The 24,371-nt window shown below is 47.1% G+C and overlaps 1 protein-coding gene across 1 annotated transcript in view; it reads left to right on the top strand.

Moving 5' to 3' along the window:
• Positions 1-24,371, top strand: part of LOC135236711 (peripheral-type benzodiazepine receptor-associated protein 1-like) — a 44,015-nt gene that overhangs the window by 6,444 nt on the left and 13,200 nt on the right. The window contains exons 8-16 of the mRNA XM_064303208.1: positions 2,023-2,164; positions 2,456-2,634; positions 7,085-7,149; positions 7,252-7,361; positions 7,719-8,528; positions 10,304-10,455; positions 11,085-11,441; positions 15,955-16,311; positions 19,043-19,177. Coding sequence (XP_064159278.1) covers positions 2,023-2,164; positions 2,456-2,634; positions 7,085-7,149; positions 7,252-7,361; positions 7,719-8,528; positions 10,304-10,455; positions 11,085-11,441; positions 15,955-16,311; positions 19,043-19,177 — 2,307 coding nt within the window. The remainder of the gene's footprint in view (positions 1-2,022; positions 2,165-2,455; positions 2,635-7,084; positions 7,150-7,251; positions 7,362-7,718; positions 8,529-10,303; positions 10,456-11,084; positions 11,442-15,954; positions 16,312-19,042; positions 19,178-24,371) is intronic.

The raw sequence follows: 24,371 nt of genomic DNA, 5'->3' as shown, positions 1-24,371 counted from the left end.
TAAAGGAGGCCAGCAGCGAAGCAGTGTCCTGCTGCTTTAAGGACCTATAGGCTGGACCGTGCTCGTAGTGACGAGGGCTCAGAGCGATTGTTTCATGGCCATGCAATATGAGGGGGGGTTAGACGCCTGACGCAGGGGGCTTTCCTGGAAAGGGGGGCTGCTGGGCTGGCTCATGCTGTTTGGTGGGCTGGCCATTTCCTCCCTTAGTACAGGGGCGTGGTCACGTTCAGTAAACACACTCGCGCTCATGGAACAGAGCATGGGCCTGATGCTGCATTTAGTTTTTTTCCCCAGAGGTGATTTTGTTGAGTGAGCCTCTCGCTGATGGAAGTGGATTAAGGCCTGCTGGCACATTACCCTCTGCCCTCACCCCTGATTACCCTCTGCCCCGCCCCTGATTACCCACTGCCCCCACCCCTGATTACCCACTTCCCCGCCCCTGATTACCCCCTGCCCCGCCCCTGATTACCCACTGCCCCCGCCCCTGACTACCCACTACCCCGCCCCTGATAACCCCTGCCCCACCCCTGATTACCCACTGCCCGCCCCTGATTACCCACTGCCCCCCCTGATTACCCACTGCCCCACCCTGATACCCACTGCCCCCCCCTGATTAACCCACTCCCCGCCCTGATTACCACTGCCCCACCTCTGATTACCCACTGCCCCGCCCCTGATTACCCACCTGCCCCGCCCCTGATAACCCACTGCCCCCGCCCCTGATTACCCACCTGCCCCACCCCTGATTACCCACTGCCCCCCGCCCCTGATTACCCACTGCCCCCACCCCTGATTACCCACTGCCCCGCCCCTGATTACCCACAGCCCCACCCCTGATTACCCACTGCCCCGCCCCTGATTGCCCACTGCCCCGACCCTGATTACCCACTGCCCCACCCCTGATTACCCACTGCCCCACCCCTGACGTAGTTAATGAGCACCTCTCCTTCCTCCCAGAGCGTCAAAGCCACCTCCCAGAGCAGCGGCTGTGACTGTCAGCCAGAGCTGTGATCAGCCTGAGAGAGCAGGGGATGGGGGGAGGAGTCACCCACCTGAGAGAGCAGGGAACAGGCGGGGGGGCAGTCATCCACCTGAGAGGGCAGGGGATGGGTGGGGGGGAGGGGGAGTCACCCACCCCTAAGAGAGAGGGGACGGGTGGGGGGGGGAGGGAGTCACCCACCCCTAAGAGAGAGGGGACGGGTGGGGGGGGAGGGAGTCACCCACCCCTAAGAGAGAGGGGACGGGTAGGGGGGAGGGAGTCACCCACCTCTAAGAGAGTAGGGGGGGAATCACCCACACTAGCGCTAATCTGCTCTGCTCTGTTCAAACCTGCTGTACACAGAAGGGCAGGTTTGAGAATCAACGTCTGATTTTTGTTGATAGACAGAGCACCTTTACTCCTTTTGCTCTCTTTTTTTTGGACTGTCGAGGGGGTGGGTCGCGTAGCTGATTATGACCTAAAAGGAACATTTTGAGTTTATGAGCCTAAATCATGTAGATAATATATGTGGCCTGCATAAGCAGGTTACACTCCATCAGGACATAAAAAAGGAAGTGAAATTTGTGCATCGCTTGCAGATTGCAACTGAAGTTTATTTTATCTCAAATGTGAATTTTTAATTGAAATGAGTGTCATAACCCCACCATATTGATCTGAGGCAAGCATTTAATAATTAGACTTTACAATGCTGAGGGGGGTTTTACGCAACTGGCTCAAGCCAAGCCAAGCTTAGTGCTCCTGTAGTGCCTGTTACCCTTCTCTTTTCCCTTTCCTGTTACCTTTCCCTTTCTCCGCTAGTCCTTCCCCTACGCACAATGACTATGCATTTTCATCATTTTGTAGCGTGGGCTGAATTATATATTTAATACTCCTGCAGTCTTTTTTGCCTAACACTGCAGTGTACTGGGGACAAGAATTTAGGGATTGTTGTGTAAGGGAATGGGAAAGAGATGCATGTAAATTCACATTTACAGTAAGATCATTGAAGTCAGGCACTGAAGTTCCCAACCCCTTGTCTCCAGGCAACAGTCCTGGAGCTGGAGGAGAAGTGCAGGAGCCAGAGCCAGCAGTTTTCCCTGCTGTCCCACGAGCTGGAGCGCTTCCGTCTGCAGACGGGAGATGTACCCGATGCGGAATTCTATCAGTTGATCAACGGAGTCAGAGGTGGGCGGTACAGCCGTGTCTGACTGACCCCTGTGTCTGACTGACCCCTCTGTCTGACTGACCCCCGTGTCTGACTGACTCCTCTGTCTGACTGACCCCTCTGTCTGACTGACCCCTCTGTCTGACTGACCCCTCTATCTGACTGACCCCTGTGTCTGACCCCTCTGTCTGACTGACTCCTCTGTCTGACTGACCCCTCTGTCTGACTGACTCCTCTGTCTGACTGACCCCTCTGTCTGACTGACCTCTGTGTCTGTCCCCAGTGTCTGACTGACTCCTGTCCTCCTGCAGAGCCAGAGTTCACTTCTCATGTATCAAGGCCAGTGAGGCCGTCATGGCCGCCAGCTCATCAGCGCCGGGTGCTGCCACCTATCAGCTCAAAACCAGGACCCACAGCCACCTATAGGCACCTCCCCCCAACGCCGGGGCCCCTCCCACTCCACACGCACAAATCCCCAACATCCTGTCAGGTGAGTTCCTACTCCACACGCACAAATCCCCAACATCCTGTCAGGTGAGTTCCTACTCCACACGCACAAATCCCCAACATCCTGTCAGGTGGGTTCCTACTCCACACACACAAATCCCCAACATCCTGTCAGGTGAGTTTCTACTCCACACGCACAAATCCCCAACATCCTGTCAGGCGGGTTCCTACTCCACACACACAAATCCCCAACATCCTGTCAGGTGAGTTTCTACTCCACACGCACAAATCCTCAACATCCTGTCAGGTAAGTTCCTACTCCACACGCACAAATCCTCAACATCCTGTCAGGTAAGTTCCTACTCCACACACAAATCCCGTACATCCTATCAGGTGGCTTCCTACTCCACACGCACAAATCCCCATCATCCTATCAGGTGAGATCCTACACCACACACAAATCCCCAACATCCTGTTAGGTGGGTTCCTACTCCACACGCACAAATCCCCAACATCCTGTCAGGTGGGTTCCTACTCCACACACAAATCCCGTACATCCTATCAGGTGGCTTCCTACTCCACACGCACAAATCCCCATCATCCTATCAGGTGAGATCCTACACCACACACAAATCCCCAACATCCTGTTAGGTGGGTTCCTACTCCACACGCACAAATCCCCAACATCCGGTCAGGTGGGTTCCTACTCCACACGCACAAATCCCCAACATCCGGTCAGGTGGGTTCCTACTCCACACACACAAATCCCCAACATCCTGTCAGGTGAGTTCCTATTCCACACACCCAAATCCCCAACATATCAGGTGAATTCCCCCTGTCCTCCTTCCTGGACAGTGTGGATTGTAGCGTCACTCAATTTTCGCACTATTTGTTTTTTCCCTTTCTACGTGTAAAAAATCAAAGTGTGAGTATCAGTTCAAAGTCCCAGTGAGCACAACAGCAAGTGAACCAACAGGGTGTGTATTGAACCAAACAACTGCAAACTAACTGTTATTTAGCCCCAAGAGTAGGTATGAGCACTTATTCATAAAAATGCAGAAACTGGATAACGTTTTTGCACTTCTATGGGTTTATTACTGTTAACACATTAGACAGACACATCTCATAACTGATAACCAATATTGTAACTAAATCTTTCTGTTGCTTAGATGCAGTTGCAAATTTTTTTAATTTCTGGGTATGTGAAAAACTGGATGTTATTTTTTGCTCGTGGACTGTAAACCACAGTCAGACGTACATCTTTAAATTTTTTGTATTCAGCTGTATTTCTCACACTTGTGCATAAGGTACATTACAGAGTGCTGGAATTATGGGAGATTTTTGAAGGCACAGTTCTTCTGGTGTTATCTGGATTTTCTGCCGTCTCATTCTACAGATAAAGCAGAAATATGGGTTTTTCCCAGAATGCCATCTGTCTGGAGGTTTCCAATGGGAAAGGGCTGAGTTCCTCACCCCTGTGGAAGTTTGATAAAGCTCAGATTTACAGATTACCTACTGACTGCAGTGAATTATTTAGGGTGTCAAAGGTCTGAGTGATCCTTAAAAGGTTCCTCAGTCACCATAAACAGATACCTTGGGACTTCTTGCTTATTCATTTGTAAGGCCCTTCCTGGATCGTGGCCTTATTGTGGCAGAAGAGCTTGCAAGGTTTTACGATGCCCGGAGCTATGTCGTTGGGGGTTCTATATGTCCCCCAGTAGGGTCTCCCAAGGTGAACGGGTCTGGGGTGAGGACTCAGACGAACATGATCCAATCAACCACTACGTATGGTAAACAAATACAAAGCTAAATTTACCCAGCCTGGGATAGGGTTACCGGGACCCATCCTTGGAGTCAGGCCTGGGGGTGGTGTCCGCAGGCGAGCACCTGGTGGGCGGGCAGCCCACGTATCTCAGCTTGGCCCAGCCCGAAAAGACTACTTGGGACAATCTTGTGGGCCCACCACATGCAAGGCTCAGGGTAGGGGTCGGGTGCAATGCCAATCAAGCAGAGGGAAAGAACAGGGTAGATCCGTGCGGCATCTGTCCAGACAACAGAAACTGATTCTTGGCATGTGGAACATTACCTCTCTGCTGAGGAAGGAGCCGAAGCTGGTGTGTGAGGTTGAGAAATACCAACGAGATATAGTTGGGCTCACCTCTACACAGTGTTAGCTCTCGAACCAAACTCCTGGATAGGGGGTGGTCTCTCTCCTACTCGGGAGTTGTTCAGGGTGAGAGGCGCCTGGCGGGAGTGGGGATACTCATAAGTACCTGGCTGGTGGCCGCTCAGTTGGAGTTTACGCAGTGACTGCGTGTGATAGAGAGTAAAAGTTTGACTGTTATTTGCACTTATGCACCTAATAGCAGTTCAGAGTATTCAGCCTTCTTGGAGAAGGTGGGTGGGGTGCTGGAAAAGGCCCCACTTACTGACTCTATTGTTCTACTGGGAGACTTCAATGCTCACGTTGGCAATGACTGGGAAACTTGGAGGGGCATGATTGGGAGGAACGGCCTCTTTGATCTGAACCCGAGTGGTGTTATGTTATTGGACTTCTGGGCTAGTCATAGTTTGTCCATAAAGAACACCATGTTCGAACACAAGGATGTTCATAAGTGTACATGGTACCAGAACACCTTGGATCAAAGGTCGATGATCAACTTTGTAGTTGTTTCATCAGACCTGCAACCAGTTCTGGACACTCGGATGAATAGAGGAGCAGAGCTGTCAACTGATCACCATCTGGTGGTGAGTTGGATCAGATGGCAGGGGAAGCTGCCAGACAGACCAGGTAGGCCCAAACATGTAGTGAGGGTCTGCTGGGAATGCCTGGCAGAAGAGTCCATCCAGAATGATTTCAACTGTCACCTCCGAGAGAGCTTTTCCCATATCCTGGAGGAGGTTGGGGACATGGAGTCTGAATGGACTCTGTTTAAAACCTCTATTGTGGAAGTGGCTGCTAGAGGTTACGGTCACAAGCTAGTTGGTGTTATCCTGGCGGCAACCCAAGGATCCATTGGTGGACTCCAGCGGTGAGGGAGGCAGTCAAGCTGAAGAAAGAGGCATTCTGGACCTGGCTGGCACTAGGAAACTCTGATTCAGCAGACAGGTACCAGCAGACGAAAACAGACCAGGTTTTACCGTCTCACAGATATTTGAGGGGCATTGGGAGTTTGCCTATCCAGTCTACATGTGTTTTGTGGATTTGGAGAAGGCATATGACTATGTGCCACGGGGTATCTTGTGGGAGGTGCTGCAGGAGTATAGGGTGCCGGGGTTGCTGTTGTGTGCCATTCGGTCCCTGTATACTCCAAGCGAAAGCTGTGTTTGCATTTTCGGCATTAAGTCAAGCTCGTTCAAAGTGGGTGTCAGACTCCACCAAGGGTGCGCTTTGTCTCCCCTCCTGTTCATGATATTCATGGACAGGATTTCAAGGCGCAGTCGAGGTATGGAGTGTGTCCAGTTTAGGGACATAGGAGTGGCGTCTCTGCTTTTTGCAGATGATGTCGTTCTCTTAGCCTCATCATGCTGTGACCTTCGATGCACACTAGAGCGGTTTGCAGCTGAGTGTGATGCGGTCGGGATGAAGCATCAGCACCTCCAAGTCCGTGGTCATGGTCCCCTCCTGGAAAAAGATGGTTTACCCTCTTCAAGTAAGGGAGGACCAACTGCCCCAGGTGGAGGAGTTCTAGTATCTTGGGATTCGGAGACTGACGGCCGTCTAGGTGCAGCGGTCGCAGTAATGCAGGCATTGTATCGGACGATGGTGGTGAAGAAGGAACTGAGCCAAAAGGCAAAGCTCTCGATTTACTAGTCAATGTTCGTACCTATGGGCCTGAGCTATGGGTAGTGACTGAAAGAGTGAGATCGCGAATACAAGAAGCCGAAATGGGGTTTCTCCGTAGGGTGGCAGGGCTTACTCTCATTGATAGGGTGAGGAGCTCAGCTATCCGGGAGTAGAACTGCTGCTCCTCCAAATTGAAAGGAGTCAGTTGATGTGGTTTGGGCATCTGGTGAGGATGCCTCCTGGGCGCCTTCCTCTGGAGGCATTCTGGGCTCGGCCACTGGGGAGGAGACCTAGGGGCAGACCTAGGACACACTGGAAGGATTATATCCAAAGGCTGGCATGGGATCGCTTAGGTGTCCATCCGGATGAGTTGGCGGAAGTCGCTAGGGAGAGGGACGTCTGTGCTGCTCTGCTTGCCCCTTTACCCTGACTTGGACTAAGCAGTTAGAGAATGGATGGATGGTATATTTACAATACCATGGCATTAGCCCATTCTTATCTGTTCTAAGTCAGCTAATGACTGAGTAAGAAAGCATTTTATAATCGTAAAAATGGAGCAAAGGCAACAGCTCACATCAAGGACGATGACGTAACAGATTTTAGCCATTTTAATTAATCTATTTTGTTAGTCCTGTGTCATTTGCTCAGTGGAGGACTTGTTTGTGCATTTCTCTGGAACAATGTGCATTGTTCGGTTGTGTTCCAGGTTGTGGCTGCCAGAGAGGGTGGAACAGCAGCTGGAAAACCGAAAGTCTTCATTGTCAGACACAGGTAGCTGAGCCACCCGGCTCATTGTGACTGCTCTCTGGTGATCAGCCCGTCAGAACCTCCGGCTGGTCCCGCTGACCAGCCATTTTCCCTTGATTTCTGCAGCTATGATCCATACAATGGCCCCAACCACAGCCCAGAGGTAGAGCTTCCTCTCAGAGCTGGAGAGTACATCTGTGTCTATGGAGACATAGATGAGGATGGCTTCTATGAAGGTTATTATTATTATTATTATTATTATTATTAGTATTGGTGGTAGTAGTAGTAGTAGTAGTAGTAGTAGTTGTAGTAATAGTAATAATAGTAGTAGTAATCGTAGTAATAGTAGTGGCAGTAATAGTAGTTGTTCTAATCCACATAGACTTACAGGGTTATCAAGGCGTAATAGATAAGGGTATAGTATATCATAAGATTCAGCAACGGCATAGGCACAGAATAGGTACCACACAGTTGTAGTGAAGCCTAAAATGGCAGTGGATGTGTATGTGTAAAGTCATATGTGGCATAGGAGACTCGGGCACCAGCCCAGCCCGTAATGTGATCTCCGCCATCTTGTCCTCTCCTTCCCGTAGGTGAGCTGATGGACGGAAGGCGGGGGCTGGTCCCGTCCAACTTTGTGGAGCTGGTTTCCATCGAGGACATAACAGGCCTTCCTCAGTCATCGGTCAGCGACTTCTCATACAACCGCCTGCAGCTCCACCCTGAAAGCCTGGAGAGGAGCGACCCTCCCCGCCCTGAGGAGGGCGTCCCGGGCAGGACCCAGGGCCTGATGACTAACGGCTTTGACACGGACGCGGAGGAGCTGGCCGTGGATTCAGTGCCTTACCCGCGGAGGCTGAGCCTGATCAAGCAGCTGGCCAAGAGCATCATCATCGGCTGGGACCCGCCGCTGGTGCCCGCCGGCTGGGGCAACGTGTGGAGCTACAACGTGTTCGTGGACGAGGAGCTGCGGCTGAACGTGCCCTTCGGCTCGCAGACCAAGGCCGTGCTGGAGCGCATGGACGTCAACCTGAAGGCCTACCGGGTGTCGCTGCAGAGCGTGACGGAGAGAGGCAGCTCGGACAGCCTGCGCTGCACCTTCCTGGTGGGGCGGGATGTCTGCATGGCCCCCACCCAGCTGCGGGCCGAGCACGTCGCTGCCACCTCCGCCCACCTCACCTGGTTGCCCAGCAACAGCAGCTACACGCACACGGTGTCTCTGAATGACGGAGAGCGCTGGCTGGTTAAGCCGGGGGGCTACTCACTGTTGCTCAGCGACCTGAGGCCCCGGCAGCTCTACAGGGCCACGGTGGAAGCCAGGTCACACTGCACTCCCTGGGAGCTCTCTCTGTACGGCCGACAGCACAGGAGTGCGGCTGTGACATTCAGCACCCTGGCATCAGGTGAGCGCCCCCCCCCCCCGGTCCAGAGTCCACACTACACCAGGAGTAAGCATGAGCACGATGCCACATTATTACATTTCCTTAATATCCCATGAACATATGCATTTTATTTCCAGAAAATTATATTCTTGTCCGTTCCCACTCTGTGGAATCTTGTGACATGATGTTGTTTTCCTCCATGTTTTAAACAGATTGTTTTGTATTTAAAAATAGAAAATATAAATGGATCCTTAATGACTGAGTTGTCTTATCTGGTATACAAGGTTTGGAGAAAATGGATTTAATTCAATAGAATATCCATTTTTCTTTTGACTCGCATTTCACAATTGAAAATAATCCATAGAAATGACTGCATGTACATAGAGATATTCAGCACAATGACAATGGATGCCTGGAGCTGTGAGGGACATTATGATCTTAGCTTCGTTGACATAACGCCACTGCGTAGGGCTGTTTTGCTCAGTCTCACATACCTATTTTGTCTTTGTGCAGAGGCATTCCCTGTGCCCCAGTGATAATACATAAACTGCACGGTGCACCCTATCCTGTAATGTTAACCAACCATGTAACCAGAAGCCCAGCTTGTGTGTGTGTTCATTTCTGCATACAGCTCACCAAACAGATTGTTCCATTCTTCTGAATAAAATAACACTCATCTGCACTCACTCTGGGGCACCCACAGGACACTGACTCAGATATACATCGGCCACTCTCACTCAGAGATGCACTCACAGGGGCCCACGCTCACTCAGATATGCACTCACAAGGGGCCACTCTCACTCAGAGATGCACTCACAGGGGCCCACGCTCAGGGGGCCACTCTCACTCAGAGATGCACTCACAGGGGCCCACGCTCAGGGGGCCACTCTCACTCAGAGATGCACTCACAGGGGCCCACGCTCACTCAGAGATTCACTCACAGGGGGCCACGCTGACTCAGAGATGCACTCACAGGGGCCCACGCTCAGGGGGCCACGCTCACTCAGATATGCACTCACAGGGGGCCACGCTGACTCAGATATGCACTCACAGGGGCGCCACCGCCCCAGGGGCCACCTCACTCAGAATGCACTCACAGGGGCCCACGCTCAGGCCAATATCACTCAAGTGCCAGGCCCACGCTCACTCAGATATGCACTCACAAGGGGCCACCTCACTCAGAGATGCACTCACAGGGGCCCACCTCAGGGGGCCACCTCACTCAGAGATGCACTCACAGGGGCCCATATGCCTCACAGGGGGCCACTCTCACTCAGAGATGCGCTCACAGGGGCCCACGCTCACTCAGAATTGCACTCACAGGGGCCACTCAGGCCTCTACTCAGAGATGCACTCACAGGGGCCCACGCTCAGGGGACCATGCTCACTCAGATATGCACTCACAGGGGCCCACGCTCACTCAGATATGCACTCACAGGGGGCCACTCTCACTCAGAGATGCACTCACAGGGGCCCACGCTCACTCAGAGGTGCACTCACAGGGGGCCACTCTCAATCAGAGATGCACTCACAGGGGGCCACGCCGACTCAGAGATGCACTCACAGCGGCCCATGCTCAGGGGACCATGCTCACTCAGAGATGCACTCACAGCGGGCCACTCTCACTCAGAGATGCACTCACAGGGGGCCACGCCACTCAGAGATGCTCCGCCCCACGTCAGGGGCCAGCTGACTCAGATATGCACTCACAGGGGCCCACGCTCAGGGGACCATGCTCACTCAGAGATGTGTTCTTATAAAGGCTGAACTGAGGTCCTCTCCTCTTCTGTCCAAAGGGCTTCCTTCCCCCCCGCTGGAGGTGCAACTGGAGGCGGGGCCAAGCCCTGGCATTGCCCTGGTCAGCTGGATGCCCGTCGCTGCGGATGCCGCTGGCACATCAAACGGCGTCCCCGTGACCGGCTACACCATCTACGCAGACAAGAAGAAAGTAAGGAACAGTCTCTGCTTCTCCTCTCACATTAAAAATATTATTAGATGGTTACTGTGGGGAAAATGTAATTATGTAAGTTACTTGATTAGACAAATAATATCCCTTTGAAACTTTAATGTACAAATAAGCTTTTCACCAGTTTAAGAATAATGGGTTCTGTCCTAGTTCATCTATACTATTTATTCATTGTGCACTGTACTGTAGGATACAATGGATGGAATGTACTGTCAACTGATTTCTCCTCAGTGAATGTGCTGTCTCAGTGAATGCGCTCAGTGAATCTTTTGTATGACAGAGTACTTGCAATTGCAATAACACCGCCTTTCAAAATAACATCTTCATTACCACAGAGAAACTTGATATCTCTGTAACACACCTTGAATGGATGGATTCATTTCCATTTTTTTCAATGATGTGGTGCCCTTCTCTGGTTCAGCGATGGCAGGCCATGACTGTTGTGGTGATTTGTTTTTCCCAAGGTCAGGCTCTCACAGTGGTGGTCTGTATTTCCCAAGGTCAGGCTCTCACAGTGGTGGTCTGTTTTTCCCAAGGTCAGGCATTGACAGTGGTGGTCTGTTTTTACCAAGGTCAGGTTCTGACAGTGGTGGTGGTCTTTTTCCCCCAAGGTCCTGGAGGTGTCTTCACCCACAGCTGGCAGTGCGCTGATGGGCCCCGCTCAGATCCAAACGCTGCAGACTGCCCGAGAGCTGACAGTGCGGACCATGTCGCCTCAGGGGGAGTCCCCCGACTCAGTGCCTGTCCCAGTCCTGCCCAACCTCACGGCCATCACGTCGGGAGAGACTCTCGCTTGCCCGGGCAGAGCCACCGTCCCGGCCATAAGCCCGCCCCTGGATCTCTCTGCTGCCAAAATGTCCACACTGCTCCACAGCCCAGCAGCAGACGCCCAGGCCCCCCTCCGCGGGGTACCCAGCAGTGCTTACAAAGCTAGATCTACAGATCGTGCCAGTGCTCTGTCACCGCAGGTAAAGAGTCTTTGCTCTGCAAGTGCGAGTGTGTAAATATGGCTAATGTGGGAGTGTGAGTGTGTAAATATGTCTAATGTGGGAGTGTGAGTGTGTAAATGTGTCTCTTTGCTGTGGGAGTGTGAGCATATAAATGTGTCAGTTTGCTATGGGAGTGTGAGTGTGTAAATGTGGGAGTGTGAGTGTGTAAATGTGTCTCTTTGCTGTGGGAGTGTGAGTGTGTAAATGTGTATCTTTGTTGTGGGAGTGTGATTGTGTAATTATGGGAGTGTGAATGTGTAAATATGTCTCTTTGTTGTGGGAGTATGAGAGTGTAAATATGTATGTTTGCTGTGGGAGTGTGAGTGTGTAAATGTGTCTCTTAGCTGTGGGAGAGTGAGTGTGTAAATGTGTCTAATGTGGGAGTGTGAGTGTTTAAATGTGTCTCTTAGCTGTGGGAGAGTGAGTGTGTAAATGTGTCTAATGTGGGAGTGTGAGTGTATAAATGTGTCTCTTAGCTGTGGGAGAGTGAGTGTGTAAATGTGTCTAATGTGGGAGTGTGAGTGTATAAATGTGTCTCTTAGCTGTGGGAGAGTGAGTGTGTAAATGTGTCTAATGTGGGAGTGTGAGTGTTTAAATGTGTCTCTTAGCTGTGGAAGTGTGAGTGTGTAAATGTGTCTAATGTGAGAGTGTGAGTGTATAAATGTGTCTCATAGCTGTGGGAGAGTGAGTGTGTAAATGTGTCTAATGTGGGAGTGTGAGTGTTTAAATGTGTCTAATGTGGGAGTGTGAGTGTGTAAATGTGTCTAATGTGAGAGTGTGAGTGTATAAATGTGTCTAATGTGGGAGTGTAAGTGTGTAAATGTGTGTAATGTGAGAGTGTGAGTGTGTAAATGTGTTTAATAGCTGTGGGAGAGTGAGTGTGTAAATGTGTCTAATGTGGGAGTGTGAGTGTGTAAATGTGTCTAATGTGAGAGTGTGAGTGTATAAATGTGTCTAATGGAGTGTGTGTGTGTAAATGTGTCTCTTAGCTGTGGGGGTGTGAGTGTGTAAATATGTCTAACGTGGGAGTGTGAGTGTATAAATGTGTCTAATGTGGGAGTGTGAGTGTTTAAATGTGTCTCTTAGCTGTGGAAGTGTGAGTGTGTAAATGTGTCTCTTAGCTGTGTGAGTGTGTAAATGTGCCTCTTTGCTGTGGGAGTGTGGGTGTGTAAATTTGTCACTGTTGTGGGAGCGTGAGTGTGTAAATGTGTATCTTTGCTGTGGGAGTGTGGGTGTGTAAATTTGTCACTGTTGTGGTAGTGTAAGTGTGTAAATGTGTACACTTACGCATTCATACTGTACTCTCTGTGCAGCAAATTCTTTAAAAAACCATGTGCAGTGACTTGTTTATTTCTTGTAATAATAAGACTTCCTGTTTTCAACATGTGGGTTTGCCTTGCAGAGAAATGCTTGGGAAGGAAGCCCTTATTAGCAATTGGATTTAATCGTTGGTTTGATGGTTAGGTCTTAAGAGACAACAGATTGTTGCTTGTTTTAGGTGAGAATACAGCACTTTTCAGAAAGGTAATGTGGACGATTGTGGCAGTTTCCACTGGCATAAGACACTGCTCAGCTATGAAAGTGTGGCTGAATAACAAGAGTGAAAGTACAGAATCTGAAATGAATACTGGGAGTACCCTGCTCGGATTTCAGCTGTTACCCCAGACCTAGTCTGACTGAGCTTGAGGTCTTATGGGAAGGCTGGCACAGTTTCATTGCAGTTTCCACTGCCACATGTAGGGTGCACGTAAGGCCAACGTTTCACTCTCTAAGCTGTTGAAAGCCACCACCTGACACAGTGCACAGCTGTCGACTCTAACTGGCAGCAGTCAATCACTGCTGCATATTCAAATTAATTGATTGATTGTCACACTTCCTTGAAAAACAAAGCTATTTTTCATACAATTCAACTGTTCGCAAATGCAATTTGACGAGGAGTTCTTATACTAAGATGTAACAAACACATTTTCATAGCATTATAATGTTGGAGGAGATTCATGTTTTTTTTTTAATTTTTTTATTTTTTTATTAAGTAAGCAAAAACAAACAAAACAAAAGGGCAAAGGAGGTCACAAAGTCATATAATAAAATTACATAATCAAACCAGAACAAAACAGTAGGGAGGACAAAAAAAAAAAAAAAAAAAAAAGCAAGAGGGAAGTGATAGATTAGAGAATGCTGGGAGGGGTCTGAATGAGTGTATGTTTGTTGGGTGAAGGTGTGTGATGCCTGTGTGTGTGCAAGTGTATGTCAGATTTTAAATTTGGTAGGGATTGTGGTGTAGGTATAATGGCGGATATGTGTATGTGAGTGACGGGGAGCATGTTTATTGTGGATGGTGGACAGTCAAAAAGGGGTGATGAGTGAAGTCAGTGCGGGAATTAAGAATGCAGGGTATTAATGAATGGATTCCAGATTATGTCACAGTCAGCGGTTTGTTTTTTTAATGGAGGCAGATAATTTTTCCATTGATATGTATTCGATTAGTAGATTTTTCCAAAGTGCAATATTGATTTTTTTCCTTGATTTCCAGTTCATGAGGATAGTTTTCTTGGCGATGATTAGGGTTATGGGGAGTATTCTACTGGATGTGTTGTTTAGGTTGATGTTGGATGTGTCTCCTAGTAAGCAGAGTGGAGGGGATAGTGGGATGTGGCAGCCTAAAAGAAGAGAGAGGTTGTCAGTGATGTCCCGCCAGAATTGTTTGATTGGTGTGCACTCCCATGTGACATGCATATAGCCGTCTGTGATGTTCTGTGTGCAGTGCGGACAAATTTCAGAATCTATAAAGCCCATTTTAAACATCCTTTTCCCTGTGTAATGTACTCTATGAATAATCTTGTATTGTATGAGTTGTATGCTTGTGTTGGTGGATATAGAGAAGATGTTTTTGCAGATTTGAGTCCAGAAGTTGGCACCTGGGATGATCTGTAGGTCTTGTTCCCATTTATTTGAAGGGATGGATATTGTGGAGATTCACATGTTTAAAGTTCCCCAGTCATTCAGTGGTGAATGGCAGTTAAAATCTCCCTGGTGTTTTGGGACAATAGATGAAGAGTATTATGGGTAAACACAGTTTGCCATCAACATATATAGGTGCACTTTTACATTTATTTAAAATCAGTGTCTGGTTGTGGCACACAGTCTGCAAATCAAGGAATGGATTTGGGAGGAAAGCAACCTTCCAAATGTGGTTGTTTGTTGTGTAGTTCCTGACAAGTTCAGAACCGCTCTGAGTGTTCTGTGGGATATTGTGCCAGTTCTTTGGACTAAACCTGGCTGCCTACCTTCTACCTGTGCTATGCCTCTGCAGATCATTAAAATGTATGCACTACAGCTAAATTTACTTCACAAATAGACATGTCTCAGGACTGTCAGAACAACTTATAGAAGTGACTTCTTAGTTGTTTTTTTATCTTCTTGATGTTTTTAAAGATATGTTTATTTTGTACATGGGAGCAACATTCTGACTGGGATCTTCTTCGGTTTCATGCATGATTGTGACAAAAGCATTTCTGAGCTGCAGCAGCACAAAGTCACTGTTAAAATGAAGAGCTATTAGCATTAGCACAAACTCAGCCAGTGCTAATTTTAAGCCTGGCTAAACGGGACATGTAAATACAAGACACTGGTGCTGTAAATGCCCTGCACTAATGCCTTCACAAAGAATATTACAGTTAGCTTGTCATCTGACAATAAAGTTATTATTTACCTACAGGTTCTAAAACAAGATTGTTTAGTCTTACACAAAACCAAACAGAAATTAAATTTGAAATTAAACATCTGCAATAATATTTTTAATGTGTCCACTGTAACTTAATGAATTATCATAGAAAAATGTGTTACTTATATAGCTTATGGTGATGCCCACAGTGACCGGTTGTCTGATGTGAATAGATTCTGTTTTGTAATAAGTCTAAAATGACTTGCTGAAGTCAGCGAAAGAACTGGCTACTGCAAATATGACTTGGGCTTGTTAAAATCCAGAGACGGAACAAAAGAAAAGTAGTCCAGAAAATAAATGGCAAAAAGCTCGTTTGAAAAGCAGTAGGGCACAGGGACTGCCGAGTGTAATTCTGTCTGTTTCACTGCCTGTGAATGGGGTGCGATCCTCACTCCTGATACAGATCATTCAATCTCAACCGAGATGTACAGCTTTTCTGGGGAAATAACATGAGTGGATTGTCCTTGCCATGTACGCACATAAGTGGATATACCTTGCCATGTACGCACATGAGTGGACGTTCCTTGCCATGTACGCACATGAGTGGATGTTCCTTGCCATGTACGCACATGAGTGGATGTTCCTTGCCATGTACGCACATGAGTGGATGTACCTTGCCATGTACGCACATGAGTGGATGTTCCTTGCCGTGTACCCCCATGAGTGGATGCTCCTTGCCATGTACACACATGAGTGGATGTACCTTGCCATGTGCCCCCATGAGTGGCCCACACTTCCAGCATTGCCTGCATTTCTCTGTTGCTGCAGGTCGGCTTGGCCTCCTCCTCCATCGCTGTTCAGACGTTAGAGGCAGCCACAGGGCTGGGGATGAGGGTTCCCACCATCTCTGTCTCCGAGTTTCTGGAACACACAGACTCTGGGGCTGAGCCCCACCCTGCCACAGGCCCCGCCCCCCTGTCTCCTCAGGAGGTGGGTCCTAAGTCAAACCCGCAGGACCCTGCAGACACCCACCCCCAAATTCCCATCTGTCCCCAGCTCTCACCCCTGGAGCCCGGGACAGAGGACGGGAGTTCCAGGCGGAGCACCTGGGCGAGATCTGCGGATGAGTCTGCAGGCCAGCCCGAGCTCACTCCCCAGGAGCCCCGCCCCCTGAAGACACCGCAGGTTTGCTGCCTCTGATGTCATCACTTAACTGCCTGGTGCTAATCCCCACGGGATCCTAGGCAGCCTCAGCTCAATCAGATCATCGCTGCTGGTGGGAAAACCCAGGCAGCTTTGCTAAGAGCAAAGAGCAAAAAGCTTTGCTTTAGCACACCGCTAAATGCTGAGTGATGAGCTTTTGCACATATGCTTCAGTCAGACTCAGACCCACTCCTTCTTATATGAGTCACATCCTGCCTCAAAATCGTGAGAGCAGACGTCCTGAAAATAAGGGGGCGGGGCAGGGGCATTAACCACTGGCAAATTCAATAAAACTACAACCAGCAGAATCCTGGTGTGTTACATGACACATGCAATGTGGAGCTGTAAGCCTGCTGTAGCATGCCTCCTTTAGCGCACAGTGATGTTTTCCCTGCCTGATGCACTTTGCTGGAGCCGCTTTGGGCTTTGCAGTCTATGTCAGTGCTGGTGCATTTGTGCTTAGTGTACACTGACTTAGGCTCACCTGTCCTTCTAAGTATGTACTTGATCTGCGTACACTGACTTAGGCTCACCTGTCCTTTTTAAGTATGTACTTCATCTGCGTACACTGACTTAAGCCGGACACCCACCGCACGCGTAGCGGCCACGAGCGTACTACGCGTGTAAGTGAAGCGTAGTCAAAGTACTGTTATTACAACGGCAGCGGGCGACGTCCTCTATACCAGCTGCGAACGCGGCGCGAACCGGCTGCGAAACTTGTGCGACACAAGCGAACTGAAGCGTAGTTTTCCGCTTCTGTTCTATTTTTCTGCTTGCCGCGCGTCATGATGACCTGTTTATTCACAGAAATATGCTCTAAAATGCTAGGTATACATGCTCTGATTTATATTTCATCCTTATATTAGGCTATTGGGGGTGTGTCCCTAGTTCCCTACCATATATTTTATAAGCAGCTAAAAAATACAAGCCTTTTCGTTTTTGTATTGTCCTTGCAGGGAAAAAAAACAAACAAAAAAAGGAACTTTGGAAAAATGTAAACTTAGTTTCGCTATGTTATTTTGCGGAGGGGGTGGGGTAAATTTGAAAATACACCACAGAAAGACGTAGCCTATTGAATGATGTAGAAGTGAATGCACCGAGCAGCGGTTTGTTAGCTCGAGTGTTGGAAGGTAGTTTTTAACCAACCATTGCTCAGCCTATTTGACTTCTCCAGTGTCTTCGTTCACCGTGCTTTCAAAAAGGGCTTGTTAATAAAAATCAGATAATCCACAGAGCTTTAAAAAATCTGATTTTGTGGTCTTGCCGATGAAAGTGCACCTATTTTATAAATGAAGTTGTAAGCAAGCCTTTATTGCACTTGTACTTCAAAGCGTCTAGTGTTCATGGCGTTGTGGTGTTCATATCCCTTAAAGTCTAAACTGTTACGCTATCTTTTTGATGATGAACTGATTTTACTAAATCTGATCATATAAATGTTTTGATGTGAATAACGACACGGGAATTCCCAATGGTTGATTATGGATTATTTATTATTATTATTATTATTATGATCATTACATATTCTTCATAAAGTTGGCACGCTTGTTAACCAAGCAAATAAATTAATATAGTTTGAGATTGATTATTTTGTAGGCTACGTTGATGTACGATTTAAGCTTATGGTAATTCTTTAAAGCGTTTACTTTCTCACGTATTTACATGAGTTAACAAAATATTACCAAATTAACAAACTGAAAAAGGTCTCTCACCAAGTATTCACTTAACCCACTTAAAAGGGTGAGATTAGCAGGCCCAGGACGTCTTGCTTGGTAGCTAGCTTTGCTGGAATATTGGAACAAGGTAAGCGAGTAGAGAACGTGTGTTCAGCAAAAAGCTTTTCTGTTTCATTTTCAGGTAAGACCGTATGAACCAAAAATGTTGTATAGTTTTAGTATGCGTACAAATTCCTGTTGACTTTTGCATGCTTGTATGCAAGAATGTTGTAAGATAATGTTGGCTAAAACGGTTAGAAATTTAACTACCTTGTGTGCTAGCCGCAGGCTAGGGTTCGTTACCTACGTTACAGTGGGTTTTTCACGAATCATCTTATAATGCTTATTTCTGCATTGAATTAACAGGGCTTAATTACTTTTAATGACATTCATTATTTCTGTTACAGAAAAACAGTGTGATACACAACAGTACTGTAACATGTTGGTAGCAAGCTTCACTGGGGTGCTAGCAAGCTAAGCAAGCTGAAAGCGAGTGTCTGCTTATGTGGTCAGCTAAAAGTTTTTGTTTTCTTTGCAGTGGAAAAAGAACTGCTTGTTTTCATTAAAATATGTGGCACCAGAAGACTTGTGTCGTCATTCTGCAAGATGCAACATATGCATGTCACCCATAGCCTACCTTTATATGAATTATTATTATTACTTACTCATTACAAACACAGTGCAAAAAGAAACGATATCTCATGGAAAACACGTTTTCAACATACAAAAATGCCAAGTTACTCACACATACAAAGCACTGTCTATAAGTCATTCATTCAAACTGCCAAAATGCCAAAATCTAGGCCTGCCATTAAAATAATTGATATCAAAATTTCTAGGCTATCTTGCCGCACAGAAATTAAACAAGCTGTATTCCAAAGCAATGCTACCCAATGTTTCCCATGTTTTGCAGTAACAGATGATTTAAATGAGCACCACTTTGTTGGTTATCATTGATCTGATGTGATTTTTACAGCATATTTCTCAATTCATCTGGATAGGAGACCCAACATGGCCGCTGTCTGAGTAGGGCTGGGGTGAGCTCTGACATGTCCAACCTCCTGGAAAAGGATGAGGGCCTCTGCTCTGACATGCTAGGAGAGGAGTCTCATGAAAGTACCAGAGAAGATGGCAAGGTAGGCACACTGGTAGATTGAAAGAAAAGCAAAGCAACATTTCAACCCAACACGGTCTTCATCAGGTAAATGACGACCCTGTTGGGTTGAAATGTTGCTTTGCTTTTTTAGTCAATAAAGTATTGGGAGCTGTAATCCAGTGTGCGGATATCCATTTATTTTCAATCTTCACATGTACTTTTATCCTGCACCTGGCCAAATACTGGTTGGACTGGTTGCACACAACTACTCTACTGTGGTAGGCACACTGTCCGGGTGAGCACACTGCCCTGGTGAGCATGCTCTGTCCTGGTGAGAACACTACCCTGGTGAGCACACTGGGCTGGTGAGAACACTGCCCTGGTGAGCATGCTCTGTCCTGGTGAACACGCTCTGCCCTGGTGAGCACACTGGGCTGGTGAGCACACTACCCTGGTGAGTACACTGGGCTGGTGAGCACACTGGGCTGGTGGGCACGCTGCCCTGGTGAGCACACTGCTCTGGTGAGCACACTGGACAGGTGAGCACGCTGCTCTGGTGAGCACACTGAACTGGTGAGCACACTGGACTGGTGAGCATGCTGCCCTGATGAGCACACCTCTGGTGAGCACACTGCCCTGGTGAGCACACTGGGCTGGTGAGCACACTGCCCTGGTGAGCACACTGGGCTGGTGAGCACACTGCTCTGGTGAGCACACTGGACTGGTGAGCACACTGCTCTGGTGAGCACACTGGACTGGTGAGCACGCTGCTCTGGTGAGCACACTGGACTGGTGAGCATGCTGCCCTGATGAGCACACCTCTCTGGTGAGCACACTGCCCTGGTGAGCACACTGGGCTGGTGAGCACACTGCCCTGGTGAGCACGCTGCCCTGGTGAGCATGCTGGACTGGTGAGCACACTGCCCTGGTGAGCACAAGGGGCGATATAGCTCAGGAGGTAAGACCGATTGTCTGGCAGTCGGAGGGTTGCCGGTTCAAACCCCGCCCTGGGCATGTCGAAGTGTCCTTGAGCAAGACACCTAACCCCTAACCTCTAACTGCTCTGGCGAATGAGAGGCATCAATTGTAAAGCGCTTTGGATAAAAGCGCTATATAAATGCAGTCCATTTACCATTTACCATTACACTGGGCTGGTGAGCACACTGCCCTGGTGAGCACACTGGGCTGGTGAGCACACTGCCCTGGTGAGCATGCTGGACTGGTGAGCACACTGCCCTGGTGAGCACACTGGGCTGGTGAGAACACTGCCCTGGTGAGCACGCTGCCCTGGTGAGCATGCTGGACTGGTGTGCAAAATATTTCTGTAGACTTCAGAATTCATTGTTCTACTTCTGTCTGCAGTCACATCATCGATGAAGACAAGTGAGCCCGTTCCACTGGTAGCCATACAGGCCCAATGCATAACACCCCCTCCACCATGTTTCACGGATGAGGTGGTATGCTTTGGATTATGGGCCTTTTTTTCTCCATACTTTCCTCTTTCCATCACTCTGGTAAATGTTAATCTTCGTCTCATCTGTCCACAAGAATTTGTTCCAGAACTCTTGGGGCTCTTTCAGGTGCTTTTTAGCAAACTGTAATCTTGCTTTTCTGTTCTTCAGTCTTATCAGTGGTTTGCATCTTGTAGTGTACCCTCTGTAGTCCTGCTGGTGTAGTCTTCTACGTATGGTAGACTTTGACATATCTACAGCTGCATCCAGGAGAGTGTTTTTGATCTGTTGGGCTGTTGTCAGGGGGGTTTTCTTCACCATAGAGGGTATTCTCCGGTCATCCACTACAGTGGTCTTCCTCGGTCTCCTGGGTCTTTTGACATAATTGAGTTCACCAGTTGTTTTTTCTTGTTAATGATGAACCAAACTGTTGACTTGGGCATGCCCAGGGTTTTTGCAATGTTCCTGATTGATTGATTTTCATTTCTGAGCTTTATGACGGCCAGCGTAATGTGCATCGACACTGCTGTCTTCTTCATATTGTCACACCCCAACAATAATCTCCAAAGGCAATTGCAAAGTCTAGAATCAAGACTAGACATCAACAGCTCTCTTCTCCATTCACTAATGACACAAATGAATACACCTGCCTAACGAAACACATCTGTGAAGCCAATTCAACAAATACTTGTAGTAGCTTAAAATGGGGGGACCATGTAAGGTGCTGTCATTTCTAAACGGTTCATCCGATATGGATGAAAATACCCTCTAATTAAAGCTGCCAGTCTGCACTTCAACCTCATTGTCATTGTATCCTTTCAGACTCAAAGTGCTAGAGTACAGAACCAAAATAACAAAAAATGTGTCACTGTCCAATGAATTATGGTGCTCACTGTAGTTGTTGTGGTGTCCTATGCCATCTGTGTATTATTTCCAGTTGAATGAACCTATTGCCCATTTCCTTGTACATTCTATTAATGTTATTCAAACATGACTTCCAATCCTCAGGAGATATGTCCATAGCCAGGTCTCCTGCCCAGTGTTTTTTGACCTTGAGCAAGGGGTCACATAATTGTTCCTGTAAGAGGGCTTTTCTAACCATTTAGACAAGACACTTTGATTTGGACATATTTCTAAAATTGATTACGTGGTAATTTATTTTTATCTACCATTTGGTTGAAGCTTAGGAAATGTTTAGTGTGGCTATCAAATAAATGCAAAATATAGGTAATCCCAGCTTTTCGCCATAGCGTCCAATTAACTGTTTTGTCTCCAATTAAAATTTGCTTATTATTCCATAAAGGTGCTTGAGGGGATTTAAAAAAGTCCCAACGTCCGGCTCTATGCAGTTTGTACCACATTGATTTAGTGTTAGTGATAATAGGATGATCCTTCTGTTGTAGCAACTTTGAGCCAAATAGCTCGAACCAGGGAGATAGCCCACCACTAACTTAAGTCTCTATCTGGAACTAGCTTGGTTTATCTCTTGCTTCGCTACTTGGTAACCATGTTATCAGATACTTTATATTAATAGCCCAGTAGTACCAGTATAAAATTGTTAAGAGAAAATCCCCCTTTCTTTGTCTGAGCTTGTAATTTCTTTATTCCTAAACGGTGCTGTGAGTTGCCCCAAAGAAAATCTAAAATAAGGGTATCAAGATGTCTGAAGTAGGAGTCGGGAATATTCAGAGGAAGGTGGGATAGTATGTGATAAATCACAGGTGCAGCCATCATTTTAACGGAGTGTATTTTCGCCCAAAGCGGAAGATGGATTTTGGTCCACCTGCCACAATCAGATTTCATTTTCTGAGGTAGTGGATTGATATTTTCTCAGGCCATATCTTTGTAATCAGGAGTTATTTGAATACCCAGGTATTTGATACCTTTCGAAGACCAACAAAATTTCCACCAATGAAACAGGGTAGATGGGCAATAGCCAGACATAGGCATAGGCTCTGATTTATCCCAGTTAATATGATATCCAGATAATAGTGTGAATTCCTCAATACAGTTTAGTAAGGTGGGTATAGATTTTTCTGGTTGCATTAGGAGTAGTAACATATCATCCGCGTACAGTGAAAGTTTGTGATGACTGCTGCCCACTGTGATCCCATGTATATCTGTATTATTCCTCAGCCTCTGTGCTAAGGGCTCTAAGGCAAACCCAGGCTTAAGGGACAGCCTTGTCTTGTGGATCTGTGTAATTGGAATGGATCAGATATGAGACCATTTGTTGTAATATTAATATTATTGACCTAATATTGTCAGAGTTATAGTGATTTGCGATAAAGCCTGTTTGATCCATGTGGATTGTGCTTCCAATAACTTTTGACAAACGGTTTGCAAAGACCTTTGCTAGGATCTTTTGATCGCAGTTAAGTCGAGAAATAGGTCGATAGCCACCAGGATCTAAGGCATCTTTCCCTTTTTTGTGAATGAACGATATAACTGAGGTGTGCATGGATTGTGGCAAAGTGCTAGCTTTAAATGCATCGTTATAAACCTCAAGCAACAAAGGACTTATAATATCTTCAAATGCTGTGTAAAAATTGGCAGGAAGTCCATCTAGCTCAGGGGATTTGTTTAGTGGCATGCTTTTGTAGGGGACATGCCGCTACTTCTCATAGTGGGGTACCAAACTGTAGAAGATATACATTAATATCCTTACAGGTGGCACCAGCATGTAATAATCAGTCTCATAATAATTATACAAACTATAAATTAGCAATTCAAATTAATAATTAAATTAATTATTATTAAAATTACACATTATAGTCAATCTTAACCAAATCATAATATCATTCAGCTAATACTAAATTAATATAAATGATTTAGCTAAGGGGTGAAGGTATTCATTAAATTCTTTGGATTAGCAGCGGCTGACTCAATTCAACACAAGGGTAATATAAATACAGACAACCGTGTAAATATAATATAGTTTATTAAACACAATGTACCGAAAAGGCAAAGTACAATTCTCTACGATGATGTATAACAAATTATGAGTGGGTGTGTGTGTAGGTGTTGCGTGTGTGTATGTGTGCATGAGTATGTGAGTGAGGAATGTTGGATGTTCTCCTAGCTGGGGGTTGGGTACAGTGGACACGTGTTCACAGAGAACAAAGGAACAAGATGGAGTATGAACGGAGGGGTTTTTGAATCTAGACAAAGCTAGAGAAAAACAATGGCACACGAAGCATACCAAACAGACAAGTTATAAAGGATATATGAATATCGGTGTATGTTTATAGAGATCAACATGCCGTGTTATGACCGGTTAGTAATTAGAATAGATCACATGCAAGATATGCTCTGTGCGTGACATATATTAAAACTAACGCAGTGCAGTGGATGACTTATTAGAGCCAACCGAACAAACAGTATGTTTATGTTAATCATTAAACACAACAACTGTCACAGTTACATGCATCCAATCATAAATGTGGCTAAATTCAGTCCATCACTAATTATACTAAGCCCAGAGTTACGGCCTTACTTGAGTGTCCTTTTCTTTGGGTTGGTTGTTAGAAAAATGTTTCCTGGTTTCCAGTGCGAAGTCTGAGGAGGTTGTGGTGGAAAGGGGAAGCTGGTCGCCCTTTCTGTTCCAAAACACGCAACCGGATCCTCCGCTAGTCACTTGCTTCTTGGGACTCGCTCTGCAGGATGCGTCGGTCATGCGTGGCTCTCCTGGTTCTTCAACCCCCTCTAAAAATAGCGCTTCGTAGCGCTTCGTTCCGCCAGCAGCCACCGAGGATATTCGGGCCTGGATCCGTTGCAGGCCTT

Source organism: Anguilla rostrata, chromosome 12 (genome assembly GCF_018555375.3).
Source record: "Anguilla rostrata isolate EN2019 chromosome 12, ASM1855537v3, whole genome shotgun sequence".
Lineage (NCBI taxonomy): Eukaryota > Metazoa > Chordata > Actinopteri > Anguilliformes > Anguillidae > Anguilla > Anguilla rostrata.
The sequence above is the reverse complement of the archived record's forward strand: the minus strand, read 5'-3'. Positions and strand labels throughout refer to the sequence as shown.